This window comes from Ictalurus furcatus, chromosome 6 (assembly GCF_023375685.1).
Source record: "Ictalurus furcatus strain D&B chromosome 6, Billie_1.0, whole genome shotgun sequence".
NCBI classification, from domain to species: domain Eukaryota; kingdom Metazoa; phylum Chordata; class Actinopteri; order Siluriformes; family Ictaluridae; genus Ictalurus; species Ictalurus furcatus.
In genome coordinates, this window is record NC_071260.1 from 10,168,650 (window position 1) to 10,196,149 (window position 27,500).

The 27,500-nt window shown below is 39.1% G+C and overlaps 1 protein-coding gene across 2 annotated transcripts in view; it reads left to right on the top strand.

Moving 5' to 3' along the window:
• The window catches only part of rab3gap1 (RAB3 GTPase activating protein subunit 1), a 110,793-nt gene that overhangs the window by 24,909 nt on the left and 58,384 nt on the right, over positions 1 to 27,500 (top strand). For both annotated transcript variants that reach the window (XM_053626485.1, XM_053626484.1), the window contains exons 9-16: positions 6,235 to 6,316; positions 6,564 to 6,632; positions 13,845 to 13,918; positions 14,887 to 14,979; positions 16,558 to 16,727; positions 21,168 to 21,275; positions 22,281 to 22,453; positions 25,849 to 25,903. In XM_053626485.1, coding sequence (XP_053482460.1) covers positions 6,235 to 6,316; positions 6,564 to 6,632; positions 13,845 to 13,918; positions 14,887 to 14,979; positions 16,558 to 16,727; positions 21,168 to 21,275; positions 22,281 to 22,453; positions 25,849 to 25,903 — 824 coding nt within the window. The remainder of the gene's footprint in view (positions 1 to 6,234; positions 6,317 to 6,563; positions 6,633 to 13,844; positions 13,919 to 14,886; positions 14,980 to 16,557; positions 16,728 to 21,167; positions 21,276 to 22,280; positions 22,454 to 25,848; positions 25,904 to 27,500) is intronic.

Consider the following 27,500-nt stretch of genomic DNA (forward strand, 5'->3'; position numbering starts at 1 on the left):
TTCCTTTCCTTCCCATCATATTACCTTCCTGTTTTCATTTTCTTCCCATTTCCTTTTGTTTCCATTTCCTTTTCCCCTTTTCCTTTCCTTTCCCTTTTTCCTTGCTTTGCCTTCCCTTCCTAAATAAATAAGCTTTACTACTACTTGTCTTGCTCTTGTTTCCTGCACCATCTCTCTCCATTTCATATAATCGTCTATATTTCTGAAAGGAGTGAGGTCATTTTTTCCTCCCCCAGCATTATCTGTCGCACATGGCAGCATGTCTAGCTGTAAATATGGCAATATGCTCAGCACCAGAGATCGTCAGTGGAGTCAAAATGCTATCAGAGGCCTTTATCTGTTTTGCAGTGCTAAATCAGCGGGTAAGATTCATTGCTTTATCAAAAGCCATAAGGTTGGCAGATTAAGGCCTGACACAGCAACAAGCCACTGCTGGACCCATCAGCAAGACCCTTAGTTATCGCCTCCTTCGTTTCGATTCTGTCTCACTTGAAAGTTGCTTTCAAGTGATAATGAATAATTATTCAGCGCATGAATTAATGAATAAATGTGCATGTAATCGGTTCGGTATTTGATGTGTGGGGGGTGACTCCCACCCCCCGCTCCCCCACCTCCTTGGACACCCTTTTGCCCCTTTCTTCATCACAGTTTGGTGCTGATGCTTCTGACTGCTCACACTTCGGTTATTCTACAGGCATTGTGTTGTCCCTTCAGGTTACTTAGCACTGCGGTAGTTTTTATGCCAGTGCTGTAGATGGCAACAGTTGTAGATATAAATCTAGCCCTTATAAACCATCAGAGGAGCTCACTAAGTGGAACTGAAACCCCTTTATCTATTGCAGTTCCACTGTTATATGGTAGGCAATAAAAAGTCAACTTTATGCTTCTGATCACTGTTGGTATCAGGATAATTTCTCACATTATCCACTTTACAAACACATTATATGCTGACTGATGTTATCTAGTATTATAAACGCCTCTAGCTGCAATTAATGGCCTCGTACCGGCTGAATTTAATACAGAAAGTCTCACAATACAATTCTAACACTGTTGTCAGTTAAGTAAGGAATAACACAGTCCAGGGAGTGCTTACAGGAAAACGATCAACAACAGGGTGGTGTGATTACAGCTTTTATAACCACAAAGATGAGCATTTACACTATAAAAGCATGTCTTGAAGTGTTTTATTCCTCTTGTACCACAGGGATATGCCAACATGTACAGTTCCCTCCAACACTATTAGAACGGCAAGGCCAATTTTGCTGTAGACTGAAGACATTTGGATGAGAGGTCAAAAGATGGATATGAGATGAATGTTTAGGATTTCAGCTTTTATTTCCTGGTATATACAGGTGCATCTCGAAAAATTTGAATATCGTGGATGATCGTGTAATTTAATTCCAAAAGTGGAACTTTCATATCTTCTAGATTCATTACACATAAAGTGAAATATTTCAAGATGTGGAGGTTTTTTTGTGTTTTTTTTTAACCTTGATGAATATGGCTTACAGCTCATGGAAAGCAACAATCCAGTATCTCAAAATATTCCACCTTCTGAAAAGTATGTTAATTTACGCACTCAATAGTTGATCGGGGCTCCTTTTTCCACTAATTACCGTATCAATGCGGCGTGGCATGGAGACAATCAGCCTGTGGCACTGCTGAGGTGTTCTGGAAGCCCAGGTTGCTTTGATAGCGGCCTTCAGCTGTAAATCTGAATTGTTGGTTCTGGTGTCACTCATAGATTCTCTATGGGGTTCAGGTCAGGCGAGTTGGCTGGCCAATCAAGAACAGTAATACCACGGTCAGTAAACCAGTTATTAGTAGTTTTGGCGCTGTGGGCAGGTGTAAAGTCCTGCTGGAAAAGGAAATCAGCATCTCCATAAAGCTTGTCAGCAGATGGAAGCATGAAGTGCTCTAAAATGTCCTGGTAGACGCTGCATTGACTCTCGACTTGAGAAAACACAGTGGACCGATACCAGCAGATGACATGGCAACCCAAATCATCACTGACTGTGGAAGCTTCACACTGGACTTCAAGTAACTTGGATTCTGTGCCTCTCCACTCTTCCTCCAGACTCTGGGACCTTGATTTCCAAATGAAATGCAACTTTTACTTTCATCTTCCCCATGATTGTGGTTGTGTACTGAACCAGACTGAGAGATTAAAGGAAACCTTTGCAGGTATTTTGAATTAATTATCTGATTAGAGCTCTTCTCAGGTCGACATTTCTGCATTATAAATTCTTTGTTAGGATATTTTGAAATACTGGGTTTTTGTTTTCCATGAGCTGTAAGCCGTAATCATCGAGATTAAAACAAACAAAAAAAAAGTCTTGAAATATTTAACTTTGTGTAATGAATATAGAATACATGAAAGTTCCACTTTTAGAATTAAATTATGGGGAAAAAAGTACTTTTTCCATGATATTCTGTTTTTTATTTTATTTATTTATTTTTTTATAGATGCTCCTGTATGTGTAGATGTGTTAAATAAGATAGAAGATACAAAATGTGCTATCAGACCACCCAATTTGTAGGTGAGCAAAAATATTGGAACAGGTGTTTATTGTTATCCAGGTGTGTCCTGTTCGAGTGATTGTTTAAACAATAAATAGCTCTGAACATCTACTCTTGGTTTGAGCCTTCAGTTTCACCTGTGAAGACTGCTTTTGTTGTCATAAAGGGTAAGCCAACATGACGATCAGAGAGGTGTCTGGGAGAAAAGCTAGCCATTTTGAAGCTGTGAAAAGAGGGAAAATCGATCAGCGCCATTGGGCATAGCTAATGCAGCAATTTGGAATGTCTTTAAAAAGAAAGAAACCACTGGTGTACTGAGTAACAGACACCGGATGGGTCGGCCAACTACAACTACAGCTGATGACAGAAACATTGTTAGAGCTGTGAAGAAAAACCCCAAACCAACAAATATTAAGGCCCTAACACAACATGCTAACCACTCACCGGCAGTAAGAATCGGGAAGTCCGATTGAAATTAGCAAAGAAATGCAGAGATGAGCCTCAAACGTTCTTTAACCAAGATTAACCTCTACCAAAGTGTGGAGAAAGAAAGCATCCGCTCATGATCCAAAACGTACGAGCTCATCAGTGAAGCACGGTGGAGGTAGTGTCATGGCTTAGGCTTGCATGGCTGCTTCTGCAACAGGCTCAGTAATCTTTATTGATGATGTAACTCATAATGGTAGCAGCAGAACAAATTCAGAAGTTTACAGCAACTGTGTATGTTTCATCAATGAAAACACAACCCATCATTCTTTTTATCTGTTTATAGTTAAATTCTAGTTAGAATTGTGCAACGTCTGGAAAACAATTTCCTGTTATCATCTTATGTTATAGCAGCTAGAAATGACCGTTCAGATCTCAGCAGAATATCTTTCTGTCTCTCTCTCTTTTGAGGGTATTAAGGTAAAAAACATGCATCATGCCATGTTACCCAGAAAACATAGTGAGGGAAAGAAGTATTTGATCCCCTGCTGATTTTGTACATTTACCCACTGACAAAGAAATGATAAGTCTATAATTTTAATGGTAGGTTTATTTGAACAGTGAGAGACAGAATAACAACAAGAAAATCCAGAAAACCGCATGTCAAAAATGTTATAAATTGATTTGCATTTTAATGGGAAAATAAGTATTTGACCCCCTCTCAATCAGAAAGATTTCTGGCTCCCAGGTGTCTTTTATACAGGTAACGAGCTGAGATTATGAGCACACTCTTAAAGGGAGTGCTCCTAATCTCAGCTTGTTACCTGTATAAAAGACACCTGTCCACAGAAGCAATCAATCGATCAGATTCCAAACTCTCCACCATGGCCAAGACCAAAGAGCTCTCCAAGGATGTCAGAGACAAGATTGTAGACCTACACAAGTCTGGAATGGGCTACAAGACCATTGCCAAGCAGCTTGGTGAGAAGGTGACAACAGTTGGTGCGATTATTCGCGAATGGAAGAAACACAAAAGAACTGTCAATCTCCCTCGGCCTGGGGCTCCATGCAAGATCTCACCTTGTGGAGTTGCAATGATCATGAGAACAGTGAGGAATCAGCCCAGAACTACACGGGAGGATCTTGTCAATGATCTCAAGGCAGCTGGGACCATAGTCACCAAGAAAACAATTGGTAACACACTACACCGTGAAGGACTGAAATCCTGCAGCGCCCGCAAGGTCCCCCTGCTCAAGAAAGCACATATACATGCCCGTCTGAAGTTTGCCAATGAACATCTGAATGATTCAGAGGACAACTGGGTGAAAGTGTTGTGGTCAGATGAGACCAAAATGGAGCTCTTTGGCATCAACTCAACTCGCCGTGTTTGGAGGAGGAGGAATGCTGCCTATGACCCCAAGAACACCATCCCCACCGTCAAACATGGAGGTGGAAACATTATGCTTTGGGGGTGTTTTTCTGCTAAGGGGACAGGACAACTCCACCGCATCAAAGGGACGATGGACGGGGCCATGTACCGTCAAATCTTGGGTGAGAACCACCTTCCCTCAGCCAGGGCATTGAAAATGGGTCGTGGATGGGTATTCCAGCATGACAATGACCCAAAACACACGGCCAAGGCAACAAAGGAGTGGCTCAAGAAGAAGCACATTAAGGTCCTGGAGTGGCCTAGCCAGTCTCCAGACCTTAATCCCATAGAAAATCTGTGGAGGGAGCTGAAGGTTCGAGTTGCCAAACGTCAGCCTCGAAACCTTAATGACTTGGAGAAGATCTGCAAAGAGGAGTGGGACAAAATCCCTCCTGAGATGTGTGCAAACCTGGTGGCCAACTACAAGAAACGTCTGACCTCTGTGATTGCCAACAAGGGTTTTGCCACCAAGTACTAAGTCATGTTTTGCAGAGGGGTCAAATACTTATTTCCCTCTTTAAAATGCAAATCAATTTATAACATTTTTGACATGCGTCTTTCTGGATTTTTTTTGTTGTTATTCTGTCTCTCACTGTTCAAATAAACCTACCATCATTTCTTTGTCAGTGGGCAAACGTACAAAATCAGCAGGGGATCAAATACTTTTTTCCCTCACTGTAGAAAGTAACGTGCTGACACTGGAGACTCCTTCCATGAAATATAAATAAGAGACGTTTTCTCTGTAGAGAAACTTCATCTTATCAGCAATGATGTGTTGTTGTTTTTTTCTTTGTTAAATAATAAGTCAATGATTGATTATATGTTTTATATGATGTAGAGCATCCACCGTACTCCGATTCCTCATGAATTAGCTGTTACTATGGAAACTATAACCCGTTGGAATGTATGGGTTAATCTAATCCTGTGATTTGTCTTGCAGCTGGCACCACCGTTCGAGTGAAAATGATTCACCTTCTGCCCAATCAGATTCGAGAGTTCAATGGCGCTGTAGTATAATTACGGGTTCATGTAAAGCTAACCGGTTATTATAGCTATAAAAGCTTCAAAAGTCAGATTTTTGTATTACGCAATCGGGGTTTATCGACGATGGCGAGCAATGCCTCAACATGGCCCTGCTTGTTAACACAATGTTGATCTGAGCACGGTATGATCTTATTATTGGTTCCAAGCTTCTGCTAAGGGACAAAAGAGAATGTTTATTTGAAATGGTGTTACTGCGAAGTATAAGATTCTGCTAAAATATTTTGTGTCGATTAGCACAAGATGGCTGAACAGTAATGCCAGCACTAGCAGCCTTTAGCAGAAGACGTCCAATTTGACGTTAAACTGGACATTTCCATTTAAACATTCGATTAGTCAGAAATAATACTTCTGAATCCCTCCATCTTTAAAAATGCAATTTTTTTTTTTTTTTTTTTTTTGAGGTCACAATTTTCCAGAGCCCTAAACCTGAACCTCAGCTGTAGGCTGCACTCCTACACTACTAACCAGCACATTTTACTCACTGCATTAAAGCCATAGAAGCTGTATTTTTATTACACCCCAAAGCCTTTTCATTGTTGCCATGGAGTCATATCTCTCCCGCAGCACCGAATAGAAACGCCTTAAGATGATGTTTACTCAGTGGATTCATCAAGGCATGAATGTTTACCTCTGTATTAAGGTGCACTTGAGATATTTATTCAGCCTAATGATATTCTTCCAATTATATCTTAATGGATTAATGTGGGAGAAGTGCGAGGGATGCGTGCGCCGTATTATTATTTCGGCTGGATAAAAGCGCAGGAATAAAAATTCTAAAATTACACCAATAAGTCATATATTCCGTTTCATTGCAGACTTCGACGCCCTGCTCGCCGGAGAAGTCGGAGGCGTCGAGTTTGGCAAACTTCCGTTCGGCGCTTGCGAGGATCCAATAAGGTTTTTTGGCACAACATCGCACAACATATCCCTATTTCAAAATATCACAGGCTTTGATTAAACCACGGCGAAATGATGTGAACGGAAAACGGCGTTAACGATCTCTCTTGAAGACGCCCGCGGATATTTTGACACAAATATTCGATCCTGCTCGAATCATAAATGAAATGAATTCTAAATAAATGTACTGATTTTGTTGTATTTTATTTATTCATGTATGTTTTTTTTTTTTTACCCCCCCCGCTAGCGAGCTGCACCTCGCGACAACCTGGCCCCAACTGACTGAAGGCATAGTCGTGGACAATGACGTATATTCGTGAGTACTAGATATGTGTTCAGCTGCTTATAAAACACAAAGTGGCAGTATGAAGTTGAAAGCAAAAAAAAAAAAAAAGAAGTGTGAGGAATGAGGTAATCAGGGGTGTGTGTGTGCATGTGTGTATGGGGGGGGGGGGACGATGCATGAATATGCAGCAGGTGCGAAAATTCAAAACACCCCGATGATGTCTGTGCCAAATTAATTTATTTTGTCACCTCTCGAAGAACCTGTTACCCATAATAATTTTTCGCAGCTCCAGCACAGTGTTAGAGGGAGTGGAAAGAGGGGAGAAAGAGAGTGTGTGTGCACGTGCTGGGTTCGAGCCTTGTAGCTCGACACCAGCACCGGATGCCGCCTGACCTGCAATTAATTGGCGCTGAATGATTTTTACGCTTTTTTTTTTTTTTTTTTTTAGTATAGCGCTGCTGAGAGAGCCGTTGCATGGCGTTAATGTCGTTTTTGCGCTCTTCCTCCTCCTGTCAGCAATTCAGCAGCGCCTGCCTGTGATGGAGGCTCTCACTTCTGAAGAGGGCTTTTTTTTTTTTTTTTTTTTCTTTTTTTCTTTCCCCCCTGAAGTAGAAGAACAAATACTCTCACCTGCAGATAAGGAGCGAGAGAATAATGAAGGGTGCTCAAGCAAATAGTGGCGCCGTTCTCCATGAAAAATGCTCTCCGGCCTCTCCCAGGCAGCCGAACGATTTCGGCTCGTACGAGGCTGATGCGGCGTCGACCGGCCTTCCCCCGAAAGCTGTCGGCTGCTCTAGATGACCTCGTGATTTTTATCCCCACCCCCCCCACCGTTGTTTTGAAGCGTTTAATAGTATGCTGTTAATGAACCAGGAATAATGAATAAGCCGCCGGGCCATTCAGGCTTTTCAAACCTAGCAACCAATACGCCGAGTATGGTTATTATGCATTATTAGTTTGATGACCTCCAATCCCTTTTGAAGGACGATTATGTTTCAGAGCGTTTGTTATGCCAGAGCAAGCTGCTGGTCGTTCAGGGGTTTGTAAGCAAACGTGGCTCTGGGTCGCGTTGCGTTATTTCTCATGGAGCGTGTGATCACTGTATGATAAATGTCCCCTGGTACACTTGAGAGCATATGATACACAGCTGCTAAAATTTAAGGTCTGAAAATATGTCGGAATTTCTTCTCTAATAATAAGTACCCCTGCTTTTTTTTTTTTTTTTCTTCTTTTTTTTTATTCACTTATTTTTCTCATTCTTTACTTAATAAATATATATATAAATGGTCTGCACTTATGTAGTGCTTTTTTAACTTGAGAGGTTCTACAAAGCGCTTTACACTTTCTCATTCACCCATTCACACGCGCACACCAAAAGCTGCCATGCAAGGCGCTAGCTTGCCATCGGGAGCAACTTGGGGTTCAGTGTCTTCGGCATGTGGAGTCACGTGGGCCGGGAATCCAACCACCAACCCTACGATTAGTGGACAACCCACTCACCACCTGAGCCACAGCCGCCCTAAATGAACCTTTCTAGCTATTCAGCTCATACACGAGCATGTTATTGATATCCCTATTTAGTATTTAACGTCATTTTTTTTCTTTAATGGCAGAAATCAACAGAAAACATTATTAATAATCATGAAAAGCATATGCTTCTAATTAGAGATGCACCGATGTATCGGACGATAAAGGCAATTTTTCACGCTATCGGCCGATTAGTTTAAAAACATCCGGTGATCAGGGCCGATTATATCCCGTCAATCAAAAGAGGGCGGGAAAACACACTGATTTCGTGCTGTGTGTAAAGATGATGTCTCTTGTGTGGAATGACGACAAAACGGCAGTTTGTAATCTCCGTCATCTCTGCAATGCTAACATTTTTTAGAATTCAACGTTAATATGAATTCATAACATTCAATAAGTTAAGAAACCTTACTTTAATCTTCGGAATTTAGTTCATGTGTTCATGTTGATTCGAGTAATGTGTTTCAGTTACTGTGAAACAACTTGTTGAAATGGAGAGAATAAAGTTTTTATTTGCATTTCTTTCAGAATTGTGGAGTTGATGATTATTAATTTAAAAGAAGGCATAAAAGGCAGAACGATCTGTATCGGCCGATATCACTCTGAATAATCGGTCATCGTATCGGCTGTGAAATTTAATGTCGGTGCATCTCTATTTCTAATTGTTTATGTAAAGAATAAAATGCGATGGAGTGTGCACAGTTGTAGGAAAATAATCCACGACGGGGTTATGTGATACAGCTACACGCAAAGCCGACTTAACGTAGCTGACCTCGAGCGTTTTATTCCTCTTCCACGACAGCGATTTTCAACGTTTCATTGATTAGAGTGACACTTTTGTGCTTTTCATCCTTTTATTTAAGGTTTACATGTAATCTTATGAAAAGTCTGTGATCTATTGCTTTATAACTGATATAAACAGCTCTTCTCTCGTCACCTTCTCTCTCTCTCTCTCTCTCTCTCTCTCTCTCTGTCGGTTAATGAGTTTTAAATAAACCAAAAAAATGCAGCTTTTCATGTTATAGAGAAATTGAAAAGGTGCAAATTCCATTGTCCTGAAGTCTTTGGCACTGTGGAGATCATAATGAAAGCATTGACACTGGAGACTCCTTCTTTAAAGGCTACATAAACAACAGAAAATCTAACAGAAAACTTCACCAATAATTCTGTGCGCATCTTTGTAAAATATTTAAAAATGTATTATTATTATTGTTAGGCTCAGATGATGATCTCCTTTAGTGAACAGTGGACTAGTTCAATAAACAGACTGCTTATAAAAACCATAATGAACTTTCCTTTACTTTCACACGATACGTTGTTACCCAGATGAGGACGGGTTCCCTTCTGAGTCTGGTTCCTCTCAAGGTTTCTTCCTCATATCATCTTAGAGAGATTTTCCTCACCACCGTCACCACCGGCTCGCTCGATAGGGATAAATTCACACACTTAAAATCTGTATCCCGTATTTATATGTTTCTGTAAAGCTGCTTTGAGACAATGTCCATTGTTAAAAGCGCTGTACAAATAATATTGAATTGAATTGATTTGAACGATGTAGATGGTTCATCATACACGGGAATGAGATGTTAGTGTAGAATTGATAACATATTAGAACGAGTGCATTTGAATCATGAAATTGAGTCGCTTGAATCATTTGACTCATTGAATCATGAGTCATTTGCCTTCTCTAATGTCAGCGCTGCTGTTGTAGACGATTAATCAACACTTTCAGATTTGAGAAGTCAGCAGTATTGTGGTATTAGGACACTTTTGCTGCTTCCACCCTTCCTGGGGAGAAAATCTGACCTCTTATTTGCATTGAAAAATGGAGATAGGGTTTGTGCACATATCATGGAAGGGGAAACCTACTAGCTTAATCGCTTACTTACTGCTTAGTAACACGAACAACCTAATTTTTTTTAAACTTTACTTTAGGTATACCTTAACAGAAAAGTGTAATTTTTCATTTATATATTTGAAATTAGCCTTACAGTGTTTCTGGAACGATTCACCATATTTCTATGCAATTACCTTGTATAGGAAAAAAAAAATAAAAATAAAAACTGACAATTTTATCTTTGTACACAAAACCAGCACTATCAAGGAATTGTCATCGGACCAAAAAAAAAAAGGTTTTAAAATGATGTCTGTCTTTGACATGTACATACAGTACTGTGCAAACGTCTTGGGCACATGCAAAGAAATGCTGGGACGTACAGATGACTTAACTGTATAAAATTTTAAGAAAATGGAAAATATCATGATTTACAACAAAAAATTTAGGAAAAATTAAATCAAATCTTTCTACTTAAATCTTTCTGTGGAAGAAATCCATTTCTATCCAGCTTGATAGATAAGGCTGTATGTTGTCTTTTTGATTAAATGTAATTGAAATGCTACTTACTAATTTCCCTTCTTAGCGAAACACTTGTGAGAAACAGGTTTGTTTTCTCTCGTGACAAATTTAATAGAATAAGTCGTCACTTATGACAATATCATGGAAAAGTGACGCTCACACATTCGATATGCTGCGGAGAGGACCATATTGTTAAGCATATTCTGTTTTACGTTATGGCTTGTTTGTATACACTATATGTGGGTACAATCTTTGGTGTCGTTTATTGGTATGCTATAAATGCTGTATGAAAATAGATGTTCAGCTTTTGTTGCAACAACATAACGCTCTTGGAGAATAACTTTTCTCCATTTTTCACTTTTTCTTGGCAGCCCTTTGTGGTTTGAACCTTCTGGCATATTGCCCTGAACTAATGCAGCTCCTTTATTATCGGCAAGAGATGTGCAAATTAGCTCTTTTAGAGTGTAAAACCTAATGAATATCACTGTTTGGGCTGTTCAATCAGCATCTTATTATCATAGAAAATATGAAAAAAAGTTATTAACACAATATCTCATAATATAACACATACACTGGTGCTTGAAAGTTTGTGAAGCCTTTAGAATTTCCTGTATTTCTGCATAAATATGATCTAAAACATCATCAGATTCCTAAAAGTAGATAAGGAGAACCCAATCAAACAAATGAGACAAAAATATTATACTTGGTCATTTATTTATTGAGGAAAATTATCCAATATTACGTGTCTGTGAGTGGCAAAAAATATGTGAACATCTAGGATTAGCAGTTCATTTGAAGGTGAAATTAGAGTCAGGTGTTTTCAATCAATGACTCTCAGTTGACGTCCTGTTTTATTTAAAGAACATGGATTTATCATTGTCTGATCTTCACACCACATGTTTGTGGAAGTATATCATGGCAGGAACAAAGGAGATTTCTGAGGACCTCAGAAAAAGAGTTGTTGAAGCTCATCAGGCTGGAAAAGGTTACAAATCCATCTGTAAAGAGTTTGGACTCCACCAATCCACAGTCAGACAGATTGTGTACAACGGGAGGAAATTCAATATCATTGTTATCTTCCCCAGGAGTGGAGACCAACAAAGATCACTCCAAGAGCAAGATGTGTAATAGGCCATGATGTCACAAAGGAACCCGGGGTAACTTCTAAGCAACTAAAGGCCTCTCTCATGCTGGCTAATGTTAATGTTCATGACTCCACCATCAGAACACTGAACAATAATGGCATGCATGGCAGGGTTGCAAGGAGAAAGCCACTGCTCTCCAAAAAGAACATTGCTGCCTTCTGCAGTTTGCTAAAGATGATGTGGACAAGCCAGAAAGCTTCTGGAAAAAGAATGTTTTGTGGACGGATGAGACCAAAATACAGTTTTTAAGTTTTTTTTAATCTCTGAAACATGGTGGTGGTAGTATCATGGTTTGGGCTTGTTTTGCTGCATCTGGGCCAGGACAGCTTGCCATCATTGATGGAACAATGAATCAAAGTCCTGACCTTTTTAAACCAGTAGAAATGTTGTGGAAGAACCTGAAACAACCAGGTCATGTGAGGAAACCCACCAACATCCCCGAGCTGAAGCTGTTCTGTACTGAGGAATGTGCAGGACTGATCATCAGTTACCGGAAATGTTTAGTTGCAGTTAGTGGGGTCAAACTAGATACAAAGCAAAGTTTCACATACTTTTGCTACTCACAGAAATGTAATTTTGGATCATTTTCTTCAATAAATAGATGACCAAGTATAATATTTTTGTCTTATTTGTTTGATTGGGTTCTCTTTATCTACTTTTAGGAATAATGTGAAAATGTGATTATGTTTTAGGTCATATTTATGCAGAAATATAGAAAATTTCAACACAAACTTTCAAGCACCACTGTATCTTTGATACCAACAATGATTTGTTGATCGTCGTCTCTTGAGATTTGGCACAGATATCCAGGGATGGTTAGTACATAGTAAAACATTATTTTGGTGTAGAAAAACATCTGTTCCATGATTTACATGATGAAGAATTTTTTTGCTCATATCTATGTTTGATTCAACATTCTAGAATCTTCAAAATAGTAAAATTAGGGTAAAAATGTCTCAAATCTGGAATGTTCTCTCTGAACTCTGACGTCTTTTAGCTTAAAAATGCTTACAAATTTTCAGTCTTAATTAACGTCAGTGTATTCACATAGTAAATGCATTGTTTTAGGTTTCACAGGCATTTAATAAGGCATCCGATAAGCCCCCCCCAAATAAAGGTGGCTCAAGTGTAACAGTACACTGCGTGATGATTTTCATTCACGATACTAGCTAATTCGATTCGCAAAGTATTTAGAAACAAAATTTTAATGAAGAAAAATTAACTGAAAAGACTCCTTTTTAAAAAAAAAAAAAAAAAAAAAAAAAAAAAAAATTGTTTTTATTGTTGCAAAACAAAAATTGCTACAAGCAGACATTTAAGATATGGTGAACCTGTAGTACATTTTGTTTACAATATTAAAAGTAAATAAATATATGTGTAAATTCTCCCCAAAATTTTGATTGTTTGATGTGGGGACTTTGAAAATGATCCACTGAAACATCATAACCTCTGGAGCGGAATTAGAGCGTCAAAGTCGGCTAAAATGCCCGTTTTCGGCTGCATCTGGTGCTGCTTGAAAGCTACTGAACAGCTCCTTTTTTAAACCGTTATAATGTGTAACCATATGAAATATAATATGTGTTGGCCGTCCACGAAAAAACTTAATAGAGTGATTATTATTCTATTAATAGTTGATAGTATAATTAATCGAATGCTGATTTCCACAATGCACATGGTTACAATTTTGCATCGCAGCGCATTATGATAACAAATGGCAAAGATTGAAATTGGATTGACTTTTTTTTTTTTTTTTAGAGACTAGACTGTATTTAAACCTTATACTTTATTATATTTATGTTTACAATATGTGAATATTGTGTGAAAGAGTTTAACTGTGAAGTGCTTCATTTAAAAAAAAAAAAAAAAAAAAGAAAGAAAGAAAACATTTGAAGTCGTAGCAGTTTCTGACGAAAACCTTCGATTGATTTCAGTATGGGTTGATACTCAAGGTTTCAGTATCAATATCAGTATTGGAAAAGAAATTGTGGTATTGTGCCATCTCAAGTGGCAACATTTCCACTGAAAATACCCTGTAAATGATTGGGATTGGTCATTGAATGTAACAAGTCTGTTTAGCTATCAAGTTTGGATCCGAACAGTTTATTTTTAATTGAAAGTTTCTTACTGTTTCTTGTAATGAATCGTGCGTTGCTTTGTTGTTCTCTAACACGTCCTTATGAGCCGAGGCCGTGTGTCTTCTTTCTGTTCACTTAGCGATTTGGACCCACTCCAAGCTCCTCACTGGTCCGTGAGGGTGCGGAAAGCGGACAATCCCCAATGTTTGCTTGGTAAGAATATCGCACTTGTACTTGTAACTCTTAAACTAGGTCGTTAGAAATGGAGCAAAGGTGCACAATTTATAATTTGTTATAATATTATTCGGTTTCATTAGAAAGAGTGTTTTATTTGAGTAAACATCAGAGCAGGGAGGAAATAAAAGGTGGGGTGGGGGGGGGGGGAGTGTGGATGAGTGGGCATGTCACACGTCGTCCTGCCAGCTTTTTCTGGGCTGTACATGAGAGGATTTTGAGAAAAGTCTAGTTGTAAATCTCCCGTTTAATCACCGCAACACGTTCTGATAACGCCACAGAGTTAGCTGGGAAGGTTACGTGCAGCCTGTGAGGAGTAAAATGCGGGTAATGACTGAAGAGGTGATGTCGGATTAGCTGCCGTTAGTGTTTCTAATCACATTTCATAATGTAATGTGAAGGAGAAAACGGAAAGGGATTACAGTCGGCTCTTGTTCCCGATCGCTTTAGGCACATGGAGACTCTTGTACAAAAATGGCAATAAAGCCTTTGTTGGTAGAGGGTCACCACCTATTAGATTCCCAATTGGTACCCTTGTCTTCACAATAGTACCCATAATGCTGTGGATATTGTAGCAGGGAGCTTTGAGTCCCATCCATCTGTCTGATTGCTCCCTGTGGAAAAATGCACCGGACTTAGTGCTGAGTGTGCAAAATTACGCCCCAGAAAAGGTGTTTTAAAAAGTACTTTCAGTAGACACGACTCCTTGGTCTTAGGAGAAAGTATGTAAGTTCTAATATCAAATGTAGGAAGGTTTGATATTGCTGACCGTAACATTTTTGTGGGGTTTATTTCTCAAATTATTTAGTTGGTTTGTCTTTTGGAGCATGTTTGGATTAATAATAGGAAACTCTCAGAATGTAAGAAAGAATAGATTTAAGACCGATATGGATGAATAGAACAGGTTTCACGACAAAAGCCTGGATTGACACCTTTTTGAACCCCAGGCGATTTTCTCACGGAGTTCCTCAAGCTGTGCAGCCGGAAGGAGTCCACGGATGAGATACTGGGAAGGAGTTCGGCCGAGGAGGAAGGCAAAGGTCGGTTTCTGGAGCTTCTCGGCGCTAAACGTTTTCATCTCCTGTTAATCAACAAAGCTTATGATCGCTGTGGATTCTAGTGCCGATAATCGAAAATATCATGATTAACAACACGCATGATCGTTTTGTACGCTTCCAAGCTGGCATTGCATTCAGGCCGCATTTTGAGTTGCAGGTATAATTAAGAAGGAAAAGATATAGCTAAGAAGCGATTACGATATTACAGGTAAATACAGTGGATATATGTTTAAAAAAAAAAAAAAAAAAAAAAGTAGTGTAGACAACCCTGTTAAAATTGCATGTTTTTGTGATGTAAAAAATGAACCCAAGATAAGACGCGTCAGATCTTTTTCCATCTTTAAAGTGATGAAACTAAGTGGAAAACAAACAAACATTTGTTTATCACGCGCACCCCTTAACTAATACTTTGTCAAAGCACATTTTGCTTGTAATACAGCGCTCAGTCTTTTTGGGCAAGACTCTACTAACTTGGCACATCATCATTTGGCCATTTTATTCCACACTTCCTTGGGAAAAATTCTCCAGATCTGAGAGATTGCACAGGGATCCCTCTTCAGCTCATTCCACAGATTTTCAATTGGATTTAGAGCTGGGCTGTGACTGGACCATTCAAGAATGTAGATCATCATCTTCTGAACCCATTCCTTTGTTGACTTTGATCTGTACTTTGGGTCGTTGTCGTGCTGGAGGGTGACTTTCCTTTTCTTCATCTTCAGCTATCTAAGCGAGACCTGCAGGTTTTGTGCCAACATAGATTGGTATTTGGAGCTACTCATGACTCCCTCCATCTAGTCCAAGTCCCAGCTGAAACAAGCTCCATAGCCTGATGCTGCCACCACCATGCTTCACTGTGGGTTTGGTGGTGTTTGGGTGATTTAGATCTTTTAGACGAATTATGCCCAGAAAGTTCTACCTTAGTCTCACCAGACCATAACACATTTTGCCACATGGTTTGGTGTGATTGTATGAATGTTTTGGCAATGTTTAGATTCATTTTGGTTTCTTTTCTCTTTTTTCCACCCATTTTTTTTTTTTTTTTACATCACAACCTACATGCAATTAGTACTGTTTGAGGCACAAAAATTAAGGAAAAAAAAACTCATAACCCTGATTTCATCTTATCCTGTCATACTGTATATGACTTCCAATTAAACGTGTGTAAAGACATTATGAAGAAAAATAAAGCTTGTAAGGAAGCAGCAGAGCAGTTAGCAAATTAAGTCTAGAATATAACATGTAAATCGAACTCGAATACATTTTAAACAGAAGTGGTGTTAATAAATCATGCAGTGGGCTGTAGACTATACGTTTTGGCTAGTACGGCTTCTCATCGGGGCTAAAACTACACCAGACAGTGCACGACCACACCCACGAGAGATAAAACTACAAGCAACACGTGTAACTTTTTTCTCGCTAGTGTGAATGTAGGGTTCGAAATGAGAAAAAACATACTACAATATATATTTTTTAAATGAAATAAACAGGAATATGCAGAACTACTTAATGTTGTATGGATACAGGAATGATTTTTATTTTTTATGGGTTTGGACTTCTCAGAAAACAGTGACATCACTCAAGCACTGTCTAAGCTGACGGAGCCCACAGCGGTGCCGATCCCCAAACTGTCCGTCTCGAACATGGTGCACAGCGCCCGCAAGCACATCCGCCGGCACCGCCGCAACGATCAGTCTCCACTCAGTAACGACGTGCTCAATTCTATCCTACTGGTGAGACACTCGCACATGCACACACGACTCTGTTCAATGTTGTGCTGTAATACAAGACACGTTATGGTGTTATGTACTCGGGAATTCTAAACTGAAGCATATGCAGTATTCATTAAGCAAAAGTCAGTATTCAGAATACGGTTACGTTTTTAGGAGAATATTTTGAATACCTCTCTACTCATTAAACAAAGCACCATCGATATGTGTTTATGAATTATTTACATATCAGAGAGTAACGCCGTCCCTCTCACCCAGAGAGCACGACCAGTTTTCCTATTTTTGCAACTTGATCAAAGCTTGACATTTACTTTGTGAGGAAATCACACTTAGCTAGCAAGGTTTTCAATGACTTTAGGCTGTTTTTCCAGCCACATTTGTTGAACTGGCTCTTTATCCAACGGTTTATGTCAAGATGCAGACCACTGGTAACACTCAAGAACAGAAAGGCCAGATTAGATTTCGCTAAAAATCCTCTTTTAAAAAAAAAAAAAAAAGCCTGACCAGTTCTGATGCAAGATTAAATTGTACCAGAATTATGGGGAGTGTATGGAGAAGGAAAGGAAGGGCTCATGAATCAAAGCATACCACATGTGGAGGAAGTGTTATGGCATGGGCGTGTATGGCTGCCCGTGGAACTGGGTCACTGGTGTTTATTGATGATTTGACTGCTGGTAGAAGTAGCACGATGGATTCTGAAGTGTATAGAGTTGGACTTTCTGCTCAGATTCAGTCAAATGCTGCAAAACTGATGGGATGCAGCTTCACAGTACAGATCGATAATGACGCAAATCCCAAGAGCTTCTTAAGGCAAATCAATTAAACGTTCTTAAATGTCCGATGACCTCAACCCAACTGAGCGTGCTTTTCACTTTCTGAAGACGAAACCGAAAGCAGAAAGGCAGCAAAGGAGCAGGAACTGAAGGCAGCTGCAGTAAAGGCCTGGCAAAACATCTCAAGGGAGGAAACTCAACATTTAGATTATGTCAATGGATTCCAGATTTCAGGCAGTCATTGACTGCAAAGGATTTGCATCCAATTATTAAAAATAATCCTAGTATTTATGATTGATGGGTTTTTCACTCTGTAAAAATTGGCTGTAATTCCTAAATGGTTAATGCAATATATATATTTATATATATTTGTTAAACCCCTTGAATTAAAGCTGATTTGTGTTTCATTTCAAATCCATTGTGGTGGCGTCCAGAGGCAGAATTACGAAAATTGTCACTGGTCCGAATATTTATGGACCCGACTGTATACTCCGCATGTTTGATTGTTTCTTCGCTTTTTCTTATACTAGATCCACCTGAAATCCTAATGGTGTAGTAAAAGGAGAATTGGTTTAAACATTTTGAGTAGTTTGGGCTGGCATTTCCGTTCACGTTTCTCCCTGGCTGAACGTATAGTAAAATTATACAATGCTGATACAGCACTGTTTTTTTTCCCCCCTTCTCCCCATGTGTCGTTTCAGGATGTATTTTAAATATAGTCACTATTTATATATTCTAATGGTGTACATTACTGAATACGAGTGTATTGCGAAGTGTCTTCAGTCATCATCATTTCTCTGCCCAGCCCTGAACGTGTTCAGTCACACAGGTTAAACGTGGGCATGTTTCCTCCCACTGCCATTTCCATCTCACGTCGGTGAAGTTAGCGACGAGCAATAAATCCTGAGTATGAAGTTCCGCAAACAGACAGAAACGTGCAGTCGCTGATATTATCTTTGAGCTTAAAAGTGCCATTCAGCTAAATCGTTTCGTCTTATGTGCTGGAAATCTGAAATGGCAGCTGTAAATAAGTCCCTGATTTTATAGTCTGTGTGTAATGAAACCTAAATGAAGCTTTTAAATTTTTTGTGACATTTTCAGCATGTAGGACTGACCTTAATAAACAGCGATAAATGTAAAAAAAAAAAAAAAAAAAAAAGTAAGTAAATAAATAAATATTTACAGGAACGCCAACTAACTAAACTGTCAATCAATCAACTAAACCTGACCTAGTTTCCTTATTAACAAGGGGAGGATAAACAAAATAAACCAGTAACTACCATTGTGTACGGAATTACTGTGAATTTTGCTGTTCAGGATGTCAACTTTTCAAGGAATAAAACATCATAACGTGCACAATTCTCGAATCTGATCGGTCAAAAGGTGTGCATGATTTCATATAAGAGCATGGCATGGGAAGTTGTTCCAGCTGTAACATGAACGACCGGTTTATACTAACGCGCTCGTTCTAATACATAATTGTTTCTATAGTAACAGCTCTCACACGGGGACTTGTACGGCAGATGCGCCATGTTATCTAAGACTAATAATGAACATGCACGCTATTTAAAAAAAAAAAAAAAAGTGTTTAACAAAGTAAAACTTAATAGTTGATGTGGTGAAGTGTTTTTTTTTTTTTTTCTTTTTTCTTTTTTTTCCCTTTAAGTAATTGTGGAAGGAGTCTTGGCTGTTAGCACTTTTAACAGTTACAGTGCTTTGAAATGTTTCCCAGTGCAGGAAAGTCTCAAGACAGTAGAACTTATGCATTTGTAATGACAGGCTATGTGTGTGTGAGAGAGAGAATAACATATTAGCGAGCCCATTAATGTAAACCTGTGATTGACTTGCAGCAGTCACTACTGTCAGAGCTCCAACACCTTCTGGCCAACCATAATCAAGAATTCAGCAGTGCTGTGGTATTACAGGTTGAATAAAGACATTAAAAAGTTGTTATAAGACCCCTGAAAGTGGTCGAGAGAGAGAGGGCGGGGAAAAAGCGAAGCTGGTGAGGGAACGACTGTTTATCGCAGCTATAGCGTAAGTGAGAACAGGAACCACCTTGTCTTTCAGACGTTCCGCAACATTAAATATACATGTTTAGTAAATTCAACATTGTAGTTGTTGGCAAATCGCTGTGGTATGAGCGAAATAACACACGACAGACAGAAAGCGAAGTTACCGTTACCACCCTGAAGTTGGTTATTTTTCTTTTATCGCATGTCCTGAAGTGGTTTATTCGAGTTACACCACAGCGCTTTACCAAGAGTAATATATATTTTTTAATTAAATGTAAGTATAGGTATCTGTTGATGATTAAAGTTATTGTTGTGGAACAACTGTGAAACTCACTTGTGTTGTATCAGCTATAAACAGTTGTTCCTTCACCAGTCCTCAGTCAAGAAAAGTTTTACCATGGATGAAACTCTGGTTCCTCCCCCAGTCCAAAGACATACGTTTTAGGCTCTAAATTGTCCATAGCGTGTGTATGCGATTGTGCCCTGCGATAGGTTGGAACCCCGTCCTGGGTTTCACCCGCCTTGTGCCCCGAGTCCCCTGGGATAGGCTCCAGGCTTCCCGCAACACTGTGTAGGATGAGCGGTACAGGAAATGGATGGATGGAAACTACTGACACTGGAGACTCTTTCCAAAGATCCTAAATAAACCTTTCTCACAGAAAATTCTAAAGATAATACCAGTCTTAAGTTTTCTTATGTTTTTGTTTAATAGTCTTAGATTATGTAGAGCATCTGCCATGCGAGTCTGTGTGAATTATATTACTATAGAAACGTTAAGGTATTAGATCGAGCACAATTAATATAAACCTGTGATTGACTGGCAGCTGACATCACTATCTGAGCTTCCGTTATAACACCTTAATCAACACCTTCTGACCAATCGGAATAAAGAATCCAACAGTGCTGTAAGGGTGAATAAAGACATTTAAGAAATTACCTTTACAGCATGATTCATGGAGGGTTCTGATTTTGATTAGGCTGATTTTATCTATTTTTTTTGCCGAGAGCGGCTTTGGAACGGATTGGATTGGACTGGATTGGATTGAGGTAATCATTGATAACGGGCTTTAAAGTGGAAAGTTGTTGTAATCTTGGCAAAAAAAAAAAAGTCATTAGGACTAGATGAGTCCTTTGCATTCTCTTTGCTTGAAAGAAAAGTAATGAACATTTCGTGTATTGTTATTAATTATTTTAAGTTTAAGTTTGTCATGTGTTTCTACATCGTGGAACCTTTAATCTATACATTATATATATATATATATATATATATATATATATATATATATATATATATATATTTTCTTGTTCTCTCATTGCCTTGATCTTATTGGCTTAGAGCCTCAGCAGTGACTCAATAAAACATCGCTGTGATTAGTGCACGGTTGTTTGTATGTTCTCACAGTGAAGATTACAACTGAACTGGTGAGTCATGATTGCAGGTTTTTGCTAATGAGTCTTTTTATGTCTGGGACCAATTAACAGTCGATTGGTTTTGCGAAACTAATTGCATCTGTGCCTGTAACGTAGATGCGGAGCAGAGGATTAGAAAATGTCACCAAAAAGCAGTTATTACAATGATTTTCATTGGGGAAATTTCATTTGGAAGATGCGTGAAGGTAAAAGACGTGCTTGCTGATCGCAGGTGTTTCTGTTAGTATCTCTTCCCAGATGCAGCGCTGGACAAATCCGACTCGAATGAAGCTAAAGCATCTCAGTCGAACCCGGGAGGAAAGAGCGATCAAGATAAAGAAACGGAGGACTACGTAAGTGCAGAGTTACGTTCAACGTTACATCATTGCAAACCTCGGACCAATCAGACCTCGAATGGATTTGTGAATTCGGATTCAGTCATCAGTTAAGTTGCGTCATTTTATTTCCAAGGACGAATTTTACTTTAATATTTTTTTTTTTTCTCCCCTGAAATAAGATCTCATTATTCTTCACTAACAGAAATCGAACCAGCGTGTCCTGAATGTAGAGATGATAACGATTAACACCGGGTGTTAGAAGTGTGCTGTTGTGTTACTCTTAAATGAAGCAAATGATCTGTAAACAGGATGTTCAGATAGATTTGAATTTAATAGGATTTTTAAAGCCAATCTCTGCTTTAAGAATTGACCGAATAAAATTTTGATTAATGATATAACCACAACAGTTAATGGCAGAGGGCATTTGGGTTTCACTATATGCGTTAAATTAAGTGAAGCGGTCAATTGAATTAATGAAGTGTATCTTTTTTATTATTATTTATTTATTTTTTTATGCTGGCTTCTTGTTTTAATATGCGCTGCGGTATTAGTGAGCTCACTGACTGTGGAGTGTTACATATTATAGATTGTTATCTGTTAATAAAACCAGGAACCTAGTGTAGTGTAGTCAACTCTGAGTGCAGCAAACAGGCTCGTGTATGTTTGTAAACAGTGCTGGCGTTTTTGTCTTTGATCATTCTTAGGGCTTTGAGGTTATGATAAAGCCCCAAGGTTCAGACATAACATCATGCCGATACAAGACGTAACAAATAAAGCCAGCGCACGTACAAGACATAACATTTTTATATCGTGGTGTCTCGTATCTGATTCATTTTGCGTCACGTGATAACGAGTTATCTTTGTTGAACTTCACCAATTGCTATGCAGAGTGCTTACTGTTTAAAAAAAAAAAAAAAAATCATGTAAAGGGGGAGAGGGGGGAATTATATATATATATATATATTCCACATTAATTTTCAACACCAGCATGTGGTCCTGTGTTTCTTTTCTCTTGGATAGAATCTGTTTAGCGTGCTGAAATCGGCTCCGTGGGACTGTCTGACCTACAGGCTGGCGCTGTGTGTGTGTTTGGTGAATTTCTACCACGGTGGCATGAGAGCTGTGGCCCACCTGTGGCAGGAGTTTGTGCTGGAGATGCGCTATCGCTGGGAGAACAATTACCTCATCTACGGGTAAAGTGATGTCTAGTCAAGCGCATTACGGAGACGCACTTAACATGGTGTGACATCATTTCTGTCATATTAGAGACCGAGTGCACAGGCAAGGTAATGTGATGGGTTTTTTTTATAGAAGATTTTATGAACAGATCAAACTTTATTAGACATCAGATTACCTTCTCCTGCCTGTGGATAGTTTTAAAGTAGATTGTTAATTGTTATTATTTAGTCTTCTGGGAAACATGTAAATGTCTCGGGTAGCTTCTGAAGGGCGGTACTAAATGGGGGGAAAAATAAGATCTTTTAAACAAAATAATAATGTCTTGAATTCTTGAGTGTCAGTGAATGTCGTGTACGAGTCCCTCAGTTGTCCTCAGTGTGAAAAGATGGATCTCAACATCATGTAGCCGCTGTTGGAAAACGGGGCAAATATGCACAAGATGCTATTGAATGCTTTTCTGAATTTTGTAATTCATTTTAAAGTTAATTTGTAACAGAGAAGAGGTATTAAGGGAGAATGAAAATATTTGAGCTGATTTTTTTTAAAAAAAATTTTAATACAGAGACCAAGAGTTATTTTTTTCATGAATATAAAATAATTGCACTTTGCATATATCAGATGTTTCTTCAGTAGGAGGAATGTGAGGAAATAAAATACCAAGTTATTGGTATCAGCCTGTATTTTTCAGAATCAATTTTCACTGTTGCTATGGTGATGTGATCGACTTCTCAAATGTCCAGTCGGCGGAATGTGATCTCTTTTTAAAATTTTTTTTAAAAAATTATTTATTTTTTGTTACTTATATGTATAGATGGTGTTATAGATTTAACAAGCGAATATGCATATATGTTGGTTAACACATTTAAACGTAAAGAAGTGCTACTTTATTTACCGTGGACGCTGAGAGCAGCCATTTTGATTTGGCGTCACTTGCTGAACTCGTTGAGGAGACCTTCCCGAGTTTACGAGTAGGAATTCTTTGTTTTGTTTTTTCCTAGTCAAGTTACAAGTTTTAGTCGAATTTGGCAGACTACTCGAATTACATAAATCATCGACCAAGCTTTGCCTGTTTATTCATGGCGTTTAGCAACGTCTGCTGAGATTTCATTCCAAAAGGTGAAACATCATTAAGCTTAATATATTGATTATAAATATACAGTATGCATTTTGTCTTTTGACCAAAATTTAGGAACCCTGCTTTGTCTTTTAAAAAGGAAAATGTAATTGTAGATATTGGAAAAAGTTTCACAGTGCGGTAATGCCGTGGTGCTGGAGCACTCTGAGTAACAACCAAAACATTCAGTCATCTGAGATTATTACCCTTCAGTGTTATTCTAATATGGATATAATGTATTCTGTGTTATTTAATGTATTTGCATGTCTGAATGATGGAATGATGCTAGCGTTTTATTTTACTATTTGTTCCACTAGAAGCCATTTCCGAATGTGCAAAAATATGCAAAGCTAATAGTCTATTTATACACTGTATGGCCAATAGTATGTAGACACCTGTCCATCACACCCATATGTGTTTATTGAAGATCATATTCCAGACTTGGTTCCTTGTTTACTGTTATAATAACCTCCACATTTCTGGGAAGGCTTTCCACAAGGTTTCGTAGCGTGGATGTGGGAATTTGTGCAGATGTTGGGTGAGGAGGTCCGGGGTGCAGTCGGTGTTCCAGTTTATCCCAAAGTTGTTCAGTGGGGTTGAAGTCAGGGCTCTGTGCAGGACACTTGACTTCTTCCACTCTAGCCTTGGCAAATCATGCCTTCATGGAGCTCGCTTTGTCATGCTGGAACAGGTTTGGGTCTCTTAGTTCCAGTGAAGGGAAACTGTAAAGCTACAGCATATAAAGACATTATAGACAAATGTGTGCTTCCTACTATGTGCCAACAGTTTGGGGAAGGAACATATATGGGTGTGATGTTCAGGTGTCCACAAACTTTTAATTAAACAACAGGACACTAACTACTGTCATGGCATGAACATATTATTTCAAATCAGACACCCAAACTAACGTAAGCGCACAGTATTTTGTATTATGAGAAAGGGGCCTACTTGTATTTCAAGCCCTGATTTGTTTTAAGACATTGGACTGCTGATTGGAAGGTCGCGAGTTCAAATCCCAGCATTGCCAAGCTGCCACTGGTGGGCCCTTGAACAAGGCCCTTAACCCTCAACTGCTCAGTTGTATAAATGAGATAATTGTGAGTCACTCTGCATAAGAGCGTCTGCCAAATGCTGTAAATGTAAATGCATTAGTTTTCAATACCTGGGATCGAGGTATTGACGCTCTTTAGAATCGACTTCTAGCACCTTTCGATGTGAACCAGATGCAGGATGGAGACTTGATGACTCGACACGCAATATTTGTTTACTTTTAAGAAGATTAAACGATGAAGATTTTATCAATGTGATTAAAAAAAAAAAGGTTCAATTATAGATAAACTAATTGATTCAAATAACTTTGCTACCTGTGGCATGAGCTGAAGGGATGTAGCATTTACCACGGCATGCTTCTTAACTATGAACTAAACTTAACTATTAAATTAACCGCTAATTCATTTTTATTATGGAGCGCTGGAATTAAGAATTTTGCAGCATGCTCATGCGAATAGTCTTCGGAGTTGTTCTATCGGTTATTATCTTTGGCTGTGTGCTGATGCTTTAAAAGAAGAGTTTACAGTTTGGGGTTTTATGCATTTATTTATTTATTTGTTTGTTTGTTTGTTCATGAACAGATTTGTCATACTTGATCGTTTGGTTAGACATCAGATTTGTCATATCACACATTCCGCCTGTGTGCTGATGCTTGTTGCTAATTGCTCCCTAGACCCATGCGGACCATCTGTCATGTACATCAATGAGGGGAAATTTACATCTTGATTTGAAGCAGATTAGGACCATCCGGAAAGAACGTCTCAGAAAGCGCTAAGTGATGTGGACGTGGTATGTTTTTCGACTAGAACTAGAAAAACCGAGTCTAACAACAAAAAGTGCTAACAAGAACAGATGGTATTCGAATTGGCTTCCTCGAGACGACCTCACTTTTGACTTCGTCTTGAAAGTTGAGTTGAATTCCTTTGGTCCGGGCCGTGTCGGGTTCGTGTTGTAATTTTTTTGGCAGACCGGATGATTGATTAATTCTCTGAAGAGACTGAGGGGAGCGCTGTATCTGTCCTGCTCATTGATAAAGCGGATGGGGGAACAATGACCGTCCCTCCGGCTCTCCGTCCTGCCATATCATTGTGTGCAAATGAGAGTGAAAATAGAATGTGTTGGTGGAAATATGGAAATGGATCCATTGTTAGTATTATGTATTGTCTTTCTGTATTAATAGTTTATCAACAGCTTGTATTGCTGTTTAATTCCTCTCTTTTCCCTCCCTCTTTGTGTTGTTTTCAGGTTGCCTGCTGGCCCTCCTGATCTGCGATGCTGCCTTCTCCACCAGAAACTCCAGGTAACCTCTTTACAATTTGCTCTCATGTTTTTCTTCTTTATGCATTCGGGACTGTAGAGTCGCTTAATGGAAATCTGAACCGCATTCACCGAGCCACTCTGTGCTGTATATCTGCCTCATTAAATGTGAACGAAGCCTAAAAGTACCTCGATGGGTCTCAATAGCACGCATATCTTTGCGTCGCGGCCCCCGATAGCATTACAGCGCGACGGTGGCTTTAAGCTGGATCTTTCTTTCGCCGTTAGATGCGACGCCCAAGCGTTTAATACCGACGCCCTTATTTAAATTTGAAGAGCAACGTGGCCCCTGATGACCATTTCACAGCTATTCCATTGCATTCGTCTGAGTCAGACACATAGCGAGAGCGCGGAGAGGAGAGGAGGCTGTAATAAAGCCATCCAGAGGGAGAAGAAAGACAGGAGAGAGTGAGAAGAGAGAGAGAGAGAGAGGGGTAATATCTGTCTAGGTAGCTGAAGCAGAGAGAGCCTCTTTATCTGCAATCACTTCAATAAAATGGGGCGCCCAGACGGGACCCACGGTCATAAAGTAAGTGGCAAGCCACCATTACCTCTTTCTTTCTCTTGTTCTCGTTCTCTCTCTCTCTCTCTCTCTCTCTCTCTCTCTCACGCTCTGCCTGTCTGTCGTTCTTTCTCGCGCTCTTATTTCACTGTCCCTCAGCGGGCTTTATTCATCTCTCTATGCATCTAAAGTTAGTGGTACCTGATACTCCAGTTTGTGCCCAGCTGTGTCCAGATGCGAAGATGAGCTGGCATGTTGTGTAGATAAATTAATGATCACATTAATAGAAACACCTGTACACCTGCTCATTTATGCAGTAGTTAACCGATCAGCTTATCATGTGGCAGCAGCTCAGTGCATAAAAAAGTCGTGCAGATACAGGTCAAGAGCTTCAATGAATGTTCACATCAAACATCAACGTGTCATCAACTGTGGGTGTTTCCACTGACAGAACTGTCTCTCACCAGTGTTTTGTGTTTTTTGCACCTTTTTGTGTGAACTCTAAAGACTATCGTGTGTGATAATCCCATCAGATCACAGAGATCACACTTTTCCCCCATTCTGATATTTGATGTGAACTGAAGCTCTTGAACTGTACCTACATGATTTTTTTTGCATTGTGGTGCCGCCATATGATTGGCCGATCAGATAACTGCATGGATGTGCAGGTACTCAGGTGTTCCGAATAAAGTGGACGTGAAACGGATACTTAAGGCAATTTCGTGGAAATAAAAACAAGAGCTACAGCTAATTTGGAGCTAATAATATCAGTGACTCTTCTAGCTAATAAATGTTAATTGTATTCCTTAAACTGCTCTCAGAGGGAAGGGGTGTCATGATGAAAAGAATATAAGGAAAGAATATAATAAGAAACGTAATGTGCACGAATACTGATTAGGAAAGAATATAGACTGACACTTTCTATAAAATCTGTCCGTGCAGATTAGGGGTGTAATGCTGTTCTACTATCTCTACCTGTAGCTGTTTTATTTATTTATTTTAAATGTCTGTATTTGGATTTACACCCAAAGTGGGTGTGGTGTAAATTAGAAGCTTATTTTTTTTTTTTATCCCTATA